General features: G+C 31.4%; 1 protein-coding gene and 2 long non-coding RNA genes across 3 annotated transcripts; 1 reads left to right on the top strand and 2 right to left on the bottom strand.

The window, feature by feature from the left end:
• Window positions 1-578: 578 nt before the first annotated feature.
• On the top strand, window positions 579-1434 carry LOC123474219. The gene is made up of 2 exons (XR_006648834.1): window positions 579-727; window positions 790-1434. It is a non-coding gene; the product is annotated as an uncharacterized LOC123474219 (long non-coding RNA).
• Window positions 1435-4033: 2599 nt separating this feature from the next.
• On the bottom strand, window positions 4034-4551 carry LOC123474115. Its single transcript, XR_006648763.1, has 4 exons — window positions 4538-4551; window positions 4359-4476; window positions 4206-4289; window positions 4034-4128 (listed from the first exon to the last, which is right to left on the bottom strand). It is a non-coding gene; the product is annotated as an uncharacterized LOC123474115 (long non-coding RNA).
• Window positions 4552-5412: 861 nt separating this feature from the next.
• On the bottom strand, window positions 5413-6292 carry LOC116931796. The gene is made up of 3 exons (XM_045175972.1): window positions 5790-6292; window positions 5625-5732; window positions 5413-5566 (listed from the first exon to the last, which is right to left on the bottom strand). The coding sequence occupies exons 1-3, from the start codon at window positions 6148-6150 to the stop codon at window positions 5472-5474; spliced, it is 564 nt and encodes a 187-aa protein (XP_045031907.1). The 5' UTR covers window positions 6151-6292; the 3' UTR covers window positions 5413-5471.
• Between the last annotated feature and the right edge of the window lie 5162 nt (window positions 6293-11454).

The raw sequence follows: 11454 nt of genomic DNA, 5'->3' as shown, positions 1-11454 counted from the left end.
CGTTCGATGATCTTGATACTTGTAATGAACTTATTGAGTGTTTTTGTGATTTTTTCTTGAGTGTGTTTGTTCGGCGGGATTTGTTCTTTGGAAGTGATTGCCATGGTGATTGCACTGCTCATCTCAAATAAATTGTTTAAATATCAAACGACGACAACTTAATTATCGTTTTATTTTGAAATTCGGGCTGCAAACAATGGCGAAAGCCAAAATGTAAACAATCTACGTCCAACGAGACGCAAACGTAACTGCTCCAAAGAACAAATTCCGCTTTTAATATATAATGTGGAACTGTCTAGCAGAAGTGGAAAGTTAAAGACTTTCAGAAATTCTTGGACCATTTTTATTTTTTTTTTATACAAACATTTTAAAAGTAAAATCCAAAAAATGAACTTTGCATAAAAATTAATTCTTCGCACGATAAAAATTTTTCTAAATGAAAAAAAAAATTCAAACACCTTAATGTAACAGTTCAAAAGGGGTAGTCCCATAAGAGCCCATTTTAAAGTAGTCTACACAGTTACACACCCGGCCAGAGTTGTCAATTCAGAATATTCCAGTTTTCGTCCCATTTGCGCCCTCTTATGTACGCGTACCAGTAATCCTATACCATGGGAAAGCTCTGAAGAGCACAGAAGTTCAGCCTCAATGAGAAATTTAATATCCAGTACTTTCTTTATGGTAATTGAAGGAACCAGAAGGCAACGCAAAACGAAAACTATAGAAAGTAACACTCCTACTCATTCATTCACATAAACTATGTAATAATATTCCTTTCTTTGTCTGAAGCCAGATCAAGTCTGAAATGTAATGTGGTGTCGGAACTATGACTCCACCATAGCCATTGCATTTGAAACAATTTATGTATGACTTTCAATTTGCAGTGGCGTCAATGATTGATAGTTCTTTTGCTTGTTTCGTTGGATCAGGAGAACCAAAAAAAAACAGAATATAGAACTATCAATATCCAGAATTCATTTTACTAAAACGTAATATTAAAGTTTGTTGTATTTCTCTGCAGTAGATTTTTATTCTTTTCTGATTTTTTTCTACAAGTCAGTATTTCAGAAGTTTGTCCAGTATCCTAGGAAAGAGTCGTAATGCTAGCAGAGAACAGGTCACACGTTGGAATCATTGTAGTGAATGCAAATTGACAGTTGAAAGACTCGCAATTTCAAAATTATTGTTGTAATTTCAAGTGGTTGACTTACGTACGGCGTCGTTCATGATCTCGATTGTGTTTAATAATAAAATGTTTCAACCGGTATGTACATCGGAAACTGATGGGCAAAAAACGGGAGGAATCAAAATAAAATAATCATTTTTAGCTCCACAGAAGTTAATCCTGTAATGATTTCCCTGCAGGTGGGAACTTTAAAGCTCAAAACTTTATATTCGTCCTAGAAGATAAAATAAAAAGTGGTCGCCTAAAAAGAGATTTCCTATTTGAAGATGTTTCTATATTAACATACTATATGTGTGTGTGTCTATGTGTACGTCTAATGTAGTTATTATTTTTCATCCATAATAAACAAAATGTAGACCATAAATCGTGAAAATGTCTGACAAGTGCTTTCCATGTGCATTAGTTAATCCTAAAACGACTGGAATTCCTCATTAAAGGGACTTCATGATGATACATAAAAAAACGACTAAAATAAAGAGACAATATGAAACGATTTATGGTTTATTAAAAGAAAAATAAGAGAAAGAGACAATATGAAACGAGTTAATTTAGGGACTATATAAATGGCGGCAATCGGGGAATCCTCCGGAGGGTGGGGAAGAGGTAAATTTTTTATGCTATTTCTTATCCAAAACTATAAGTATCGAAATATGTTCTGATACAATATGGGCAGGTGATGACGAGTAATGTTTAAAATGTATTTTTTTACCGTTTTGGTGTACAGTAAGACCCAAACGATGTGCGCAAAATTAGATGTTTTTCGATATCTCTCCCTCCCCCTCCCCCCGGAAAATTCAAAAATCCAATATTTATTTTCGGAGTAACCATTAGACGCATTTTCATAAACTTAACAGTAATTGATAGCCCTCGACAAGGGCTATGAACTCATACAAACTCGCTAAAGAATATTACATAGGTAAAAAGTCCATAAACCCTAAATTTATTTTTTTTTGCGTTTCGTCTTTTGGGTCGAGTATTGCGCTTAAGCTAGAGATATATGAAGATGAAATGAAACCAAATGTTTTCATGGGAATTCTTATCTTTTAACTATTTTGTTATCAAATTAACCGATTCGATAGTCTTTACTGAGAGCTATTGATTGCCGTTAAACTAATGTAGATGCATCGATAAAGTCTCAGCCGCAAATAAATATAAGATTTTTATACTTACTAGAGGGAGGGAAAGATGAAAAAAGTTAACTTTAAGTCTATCCTTTGAGTCTCAACCTACACTAAAACCATAAAAAAGACTTCTAACATGCCGCATCATCTTGAGAATGTTTTTCTATTAGACAATACTTAGATAGCTATTGTTTTAGTTGTTGATCGAAAATTGTTATCAAAATTTACCCCTTCCTGATGCTTCTGATGACGGACATTTTGATGAAGCGCCTCCTCTAAATCTTTTCACATTCTCTATTAATCGTTTTTAACATAACCTTCTAGTCACTACTACGGGCATTTTTTTCATTATAGGGCAGAAATCAAATAATTTCACCATAAAAATTTCAATATTTTGTTTATTACAGTGTGAAATACTTGTGACATATGACATAATATTTAAAAAACATGTTTTTAAAGAAATCAAACTTCTAATTTTGGCAACAACTTTGTAATCACGTCAAAAATAAATTAAATGTTGTACGTTTTGTGAATCAAGAACTCTGAGGTTTTAACTAGTCATCCAACAGATTTGTAGCTAAAACGTAGACATTTCCATTTAATAAACTAATAATAATAATGATTACCACTACCTACTTCTTACCTTTTTGTGGTGTTATCAAATGTGTTTTACGTCTAGCAAGAAAAATATTTCGCACCGATCAGCACAAACATATATTGAATAAAAAAACCGTTTTATTCTCGGAATGGGTGTGCCCGCGTTTCATTGATTGATAAAAAACTACCACTAAGATACACGAATAAAGTCGATTTTATTGATTAGATCTCAAACACCGGTTTTAATAAGGAATTTCTTCGTCATCATACCAGTTGTCGGACGTTTCGTCATCAGGCGAATCGTCTAGGATTTCTGCATCTGAAAAGTTGTCGTCGTGTTCCTCATTTGCTTCTTCCGTTCTAAAACTTTTTGAGTTTGAAGAAAATAAACTCCTTGTGCCAGGGCTATCTGCAAAATTTTCGTCGATCTCTTGAAATGTAGCAACGGCATAAATCAACATTTCATGTTTCCTAGTTAACTCATGCGTTATAAGAACGGTCTTTTCTTGCACGACCCTATTTTCTTTTGTTGTTGAACTAGTAGAAGAGATCAAGGAAACGTGGGACTTAATTTCTGTTTCCAGTAAAGATTTCTGTCACATGATAGAATTCACAAAGTTGCGCATCTCTTTTTCTGACTTCAACACTTCTTCGTTTGAGCGCAACAGCAACATCCAATTGTCAATAATCTGGAATTTTTCGTGAAAGGTCGCTGAAAGGAAATTTTTTTCTCAGCACGTTATAAAATGTTTTAAACAAATGCTAAATACTGCTTGATTTGCTGGTAGATGGTTCATAGTTTTGCCACGGAAAATGGCCATTTAGCAAGCTTTCTTCAGTGATGTTGTACTCGGAATTTGCATTGATGAATTTTATGAGATCGGCGTTTTTTTGGACATTAGTGTCATTGCCTTTCTCATTTTAATCCTTTTTTCGGATGTAGTGGCAATCCTGGAGACTCGGCTTTTAAGGATTTTGATGTGCGTTATATCCTTCAAGAGCCTTTTGAGCCATTTGTAACGGAGACTCATCATCTTTGCTTTGTTTCCTTCCCGCTATCATAAAATGCAATGAATTTACTTTCAGAAACCTTTCAAGTTAAGTAGCATGAGTAATACTTTTGCAATCTTCTGCTGTCTTCCTCAGTTCCTCAAGAAGCCTGGGAAGTACCTCAGCGTTTAAATGGTATGTTTCAAAATCACTTTTAAGCTGCTTACTAGAAATCTTTATTTGATTTCAAGCCAAAGTAGTCGATATATAAATATTTATCGTAGTATAAAACAAATCATGGAATTTCATACTCTTTTCCTTCTTTTAACAAGTTGATGAACCATTCCGTTTTCCTTTTGCGCATTCCAGAAAAAACAGCAGCGGTTATATGGTCCCTGCGATATGAATATAAGAGTAATTGAAAAACTATTTGTGATTGTTTGTTACATTAAGTATATGATTACTTGCTCCTCCCATATGTTTCGTCACGCTGCCATATCTTGACATTTTAGAGAACACCTGTTCCTGCTCTTCTCCAAGTGTCAGTGCAGCATCTAACATCCAATGTCCAACCCAAAGAATCTGAAATTTAGGATCGTCTTAAAATACAGCATGATTTATTGATCCGAATCGAATAATTTACCTGGCAGTACCATACGTGCACTTTTGCATGCATTCTTCCAAGAAATGGCTTCATGTCTTTAATCATTGGCTGAAATTCAGGAAAGAGTAGCGCAACCTTTTGGGCCCACTTCCAATAACGGCACATAACATCGCCGCAAAGAAAAGAACATTTTTTTCTGGAAGATCAACGTGAATAAAATGCGTATGGCGAAAAGTTTCTCCTTGATGCATATTAACGGCCTTGTCTACGATGCCGTGTCTGCATGTTCGCATCATGATCCCAGTCTCGTCTAATTTTTTATATTTTTCTTGCGTCGGATCTTGCTGCCTTGAAAATTGAATCACCACAAGTTTCACTTGACTTGCTCTAAAAAACAAAACATTATTATATCGGTGAAGAAAGAAACCTGGGTGTACTTTAAAAATTTTGGAGTCGATCAACGACTTGTGTTTCTCGATGTCTTCATCATAAGCAATAACCGCATTTCCGTACAAAGAAGTCAGGTTTAATCTGCATGTTTAAATGATAATTGAAAATTTTCAGGAAGAATTTGTGCAAAAAAGTTACAACCCCAAAGCAGAACGCAGGCGATAAAGTTTGAAATTTCCGTCCGGATGAGAAGCAAGCATAATACCTTTACAACTAAAACAGAGTGTTTTGTCTCTTAGCTTGATTTTGTTGTCAATAAGGTGCATAAGAGTTTCGTAGTGACGACTAGCATTCTGAAAATGAATTTTATTGATTGGCTTGAACTACAAATCAAAATCTAGATTAAATAATTTAGATAAATTAAATATAACATTATGTTTACCGGTCTAAACCCTTCAAACAGCGTCTCAAGGGTTTCCAAGAACTTGTTTAGAGAGGTACCAGGCATGTTGTGTTTAGTAAGGTACGAAAACCGTAATAAATCCTCAGAAATTAAGTAGGATATATTATTAGGGTCTCCTGGCTAATATCCAGAACAAATATAGTCAATGATTGACGCTTTAGTGACCAATTTGCAATAAGAACAAAAGAATTTTGCTGATTTTAAATCAAACCGCCCTAAATGTAAAAAAAAAGCTATGTATAAAATGAATTGCAATTATTTTTGAAAAAATACCATCTTTGTTGACAACTGCTATGTTTTCATCGCCTGGTAAAATTTCCAACTGTTCTTGGCCATCACAGTTAGAGCATTTTTCGGGTTTAAAGCAAAGAATTGAAATATCTATAACAAACAAATAATAAAATTATTTATGTTCAACAGTATTTTTTTACGTAAAACCTTTTGAAAATAGTTCTCCCTTTGCATTGATAAATTGGTGGACGAGTAAACAGGTTGACGATGTTGCTGTTGCTAGCGTTCGTTGATGAAACAAATGTTTTTCGTGGTGTTTTAAATCACAGTCTTCACAATAGAAAATGGAACAAGTTTTGCATCGAATGACAAACCTCGGCAGCTTACAACCACACTTTCCACAAGGCGAAATATAAAATGCCTGTCTGGCAAAAACGTCATTCAGGAGGGTTTTAAAAACGTCTTTCCAAGCTTTTTCCATGGATTCCACACGTTCTTTCCATGATTTCTTTGGATTTCTTTGTTGAACTGTTAAGTTATTTTCTTCTACTACAATGTCTTCAAACATATTTTGAAGAGAACTTGTTTATACGAACTTTTAAAATATTTGAAGAACAAATCACCAACAACAAAGTAAACGATGCAACTCACTTATTCCAATGGATGTTTCCATATAATCCTTAAAAGATGCAAGAGAAGCAACAACATATATCTCTGTGTCTAGAATATTTGAATTTTTACCTTTCTCTGAAAACAAACAACAAATAAAAAAACTCAAAGTAAACAATCACACACAAATACAAAAACATATTTATCGCAAAACATAAACACTATCATCTCAATTCTATATACATGAAAAAGCTCACCAGACTACGAATTTCGATCAGCTTTCTTTAAACAACATTCTCGTTTTCTCTTTTCACTCCTAAATTTAAGTAATTGAGCTCCGATACCAGTTTTGTTCAGAAGAGCATTGGAATTACAACTACCATACCCTCTGGTACCAGGAAAAGGACTTTTTTTTCCTTCTCTCAAGTTTTTTCCTTTCGTTATATTCATCCATCTTCAGTCGTTTACTTTTGGGTTCTGCTTCGTTCATTTTGACACTAAGTAAGTAAGAGATAAAAAAAGAAAATGGACGCCTGAAAAAAAAATTAACTGTCACGTGATGATTTCCACCCAATCAAAGGCTTGGCAAGCAAGTCAAAACAATTTTTGACGTTAAGGGAAGCCATGTTCATACAATAATATTTCATGCTGTTTACATGTAGAAGTATAAACTCATAATATCACAGTGTATTCACATTGCAATTTCACAAGCATATTTGATCCTGTTTACATATAGAAGTAAAAACTCATGGTATCACAGTGTATTCACATTGAATACAAGTATATTTTATGTTGTTTACATGTAAAAGTATAAACTCATGGTATCACAGTGTATTCACATTGAATTCAAGTATATTTTATGCTGTTTACATGTAGAAGTATAAACTCATAATATGACAGTGTATTCACATTGAATACAAGTATATTTGATGCTGTTTACATATACAAGTAAAAACTCATGGTATAGCAGTAAATTCACATTGAATACAAGTATATTTGATGCTGTTTACATGTAGAAGTATGAACTCATGGCATCACAGTGTATTCACATTGAATACAAGTATATTTGATGCTGTTTACTTATAGAAGTAAAAACTCATCGAATAGCGGTGTATTCATATTGAATACAAGAATATTTGATGCTTTTTACATATAGAAGTAAAAACTCGTGGTATAACAGTGTATTCACATTGAATACAAATATATTTGATGCTGTTTACATGTAGAAGGATAAACTCATAATATCACAGGGTATGCACATTGAATACAAGTATATTTGATTCTTTTTACATGTAGAAGTATAAACTCGTGGTATAACAGTGTATTCACATTAAATACAAGTATATTTGATGTTGTTTACTTATGGAAGTAAAAATTCATGTTATAACAGTGTATTCACATTGAATACAAGTATATTTGATGCTGTTTACATGTAGAAGTATAAACTCATAATATTAAAGTGTATTCACATTGAATACAAGTATATTTGATCCTGATAACATATAGATGTAAAAACTCATGGTATAACTGTTTATTCACATTGAATACAAGTATATTTTATGCTTTTTACATGTAGAAGTATAAACTCATAATATAACAGTGTATTCACATTGAATACAAGTATATTTGATGCTTTTTACATATAGAAGTAAAAATTTATGGTATAACAGTGTATTCACATTGAATACAAGTATATTTGATGCTGTTTACATGTAGCAATATAAAGTCATAATATAACAGTGTTTTCATATTGAATACAAGTATATTTGATCCTGTTTACATATAGAAGTAAAAACTCATGGTATCACAGTGTATTCACATTTAATACCAGTATATTTAATGCAGTTTACATGTAGAAGTATAAACTCAGAATATAACATTGTATTCACATTGAATACAAGTATATTTGATGCTCTTTACACGTAGAAGTATAAACTCATAGTATCACAGTGTATTCACATTGAATACAAGTATATTTGATGCTGTTTACATGTAGAAGTATCAACTCATAATATCACAGTGTATTCACATTCAATACAAGTATATTTGATCCTGTATAAATATATAAGTAAAAACTCATGGTATCACAGTGTATTCACATTGAATACAAGTATATTTGATGCTGTTTACATGTAGAAGTATAAACTAATAATATCACAGTGTATTCACATTGAATACAAGTATATTTGATATTGTTTACTTATGGAAGTAAAAACTCATGTTATAACAGTGTATTCACATTGAATACAAGTATATTTGATGCTGTTTACATTTAGAAGTATAAACTCATAATATCAAAGTGTATTCACATTGAATACAAGTATATTTGATCCTGTTAACATATAGATGTAAAAACTCGTGGTATCACAGTGTATTCACATTTAAAACAAGTATATTTAATGCAGTTTACATGTAGAAGAATAAACTCAGAATATAACATTCTATTCACATTGAATACAAGTATATTTGATGCTCTTTACACGTAGAAGTATAAACTCATAGTATCACAGTGTATTCACATTGAATACAAGTATATTTGATGCTGTTTACATGTAGAAGTATAAACTCATAATATCACAGTGTATGCACATTGAATACAAGTATATTTGATTCTGTTAACATGTAGAAGTATAAACTCATGGTAGGACAGTGTATTCACATTGAATACAAGTATATATGATGTTGTTTACTTATGGAAGTAAAAACTCATTGTATAACAGTGTATTCACATTGAATACAAGTATATTTGATGCTGTTTACATGTAGCAATATAAAGTCATAACATAACAGTGTTTTCATATTGAATACAAGTATATTTGATCCTGTTTACATATAGAAGTAAAAACTCTTGGTATCACAGTGTATTCACATTTAATACCAGTATATTTAATGCAGTTTACATGTAGAAGTATAAACTCAGAATATAACATTGTATTCACATTGAATACAAGTATATTTGATGCTCTTTACACGTAGAAGTATAAACTCATAGTATCACAGTGTATTCACATTGAATACAAGTATATTTGATGCTGTTTACATGTAGAAGTATAAACTCATAATATCACAGTGTATTCACATTCAATACCAGTATATTTGATCCTGTATAAATATACAAGTAAAAACTCATGGTATCACAGTGTATTCACATTGAATACAAGTATATTTGATGCTGTTTACATGTAGAAGTATAAACTAATAATATCACAGTGTATTCACATTGAATACAAGTGTATTTGATATTGTTTACTTATGGAAGTAAAAACTCATGTTATAACAGTGTATTCACATTGAATACAAGTATATTTGATGCTGTTTACATTTAGAAGTATAAACTCATAATATCAAAGTGTATTGACATTGAATACAAGTATATTTGATCCTGTTAACATATAGAAGTAAAAACTCGTGGTATCACTGTGTATTCACATTTAAAACAAGTATATTTAATGCAGTTTACATGTAGAAGAATAAACTCAGAATATAACATTGTATTCACATTGAATACAAGTATATTTGATGCTCTTTACACGTAGAAGTATAAACTCATAGTATCACAGTGTATTCACATTGAATACAAGTATATTTGATGCTGTTTACATGTAGAAGTATAAACTCATAATATCACAGTGTATGCACATTGAATTCAAGTATATTTGATTCTGTTAACATGTAGAAGTATAAACTCATGGTATGACAGTGTATTCACATTGAATACAAGTATATATGATGTTGTTTACTTATGGAAGTAAAAACTCATGGTATAACAGTGTATTCACATTGAATACAAGTATATTTGATGCTGTTTACATTTAGAAGTATAAACTCATAATATCAAAGTGTATTCACATTGAATACAAGTATATTTGATCCTGTTAACATATAGATGTAAAAACTCGTGGTATCACAGTGTATTCACATTTAAAACAAGTATATTTAATGCAGTTTACATGTAGAAGAATAAACTCAGAATATAACATTGTATTCACATTGAATACAAGTATATTTGATGCTCTTTACACGTAGAAGTATAAACTCATAGTATCACAGTGTATTCACATTGAATACAAGTATATTTGATGCTGTTTACATATACAAGTAAAAACTCATGGTATAGCAGTGAATTCACATTGGATACAAGTATATTTGATGCTGTTTACATGTAGAAGCATAAACTCATAATATCACAGTGTATTCACATATAATACAAGTATATTTGATCCTGTTTACATATAGAAGTAAAAACTCATGGTATAACAGTGTATTCACATTAAATACAAGTATATTTGATGCTGTTTACATATAGAAGTAAAAACTCATGGCATCACAGCGTATTCACGTTGAATACAAGTATATTTGATCCTGTTTACATATGGAAGTAAAAACTCATGGTATAACAGTGTATTCACATTGAATACAAGTATGTTTGATGCTGTTTACATGTAGAAGTATAAACTCATGGTATTACAGTGAATGCACATTAAAAACAAGTATATTTGATTCTGCTTACAGCTTGAAGTAAAAACTCATGGTATAACAGTGTATTCACATTGAATACAAGTACGTTTGATGCTGTTTACATGTAGAAGTATAAATTCATAATATCACAGTTTATTCACATCGACTACAAGTATATTTGATCCTGTTTACATATAGAAGTAAAAACTCGTGGTATAACAGTGTATTCACTTCGAAGACAAGTATATTCTGATGCTGTTTACATGTAGAAGTACAAACTCATAATATCACAGTGTATTCACATTGAATACAAGTATATTTGATCCTGTATACATATAGAAGTAAAAACTCATGGTATAACAGTGTATTCACATTGAATACAAGTATATTTGATGCTGTTTACATATAGAAGTAAAAACTCATGGAATAGCGGTGTATTCACATTGAATACAAGAATATTCGATGCTGTTTACATATAGAAGTAAAAACTCATGGTATAGCAGTGAATTCACATTGAATACAAGTATATTTGATGCTGTTTACATGTAGAAGTATAAACTCATAATATCACAATGTATTCACATTGAATAGAAGTATATTTGATCCTGTTTACATATAGAAGTAAAAACTCTTGGTATAACAGTGTATTCACATTGAATACAAGTATATTTGATGCTGTTTACATGTAGAAGTAAAAACTCATAATATCACAGTGTATGCACATTGAATACAAGTGTATGTGATGCTGTTTATATGTAGAAGTATAAATTAAAAATATAACAGTGTATTCACATTGAATACAAGT

The sequence above is a fragment of the Daphnia magna genome, linkage group LG7 (genome assembly GCF_020631705.1).
Source record: "Daphnia magna isolate NIES linkage group LG7, ASM2063170v1.1, whole genome shotgun sequence".
NCBI classification, from domain to species: Eukaryota; Metazoa; Arthropoda; class Branchiopoda; order Diplostraca; family Daphniidae; genus Daphnia; species Daphnia magna.
This window is presented reverse-complemented; position numbering and strand designations above follow the sequence as displayed.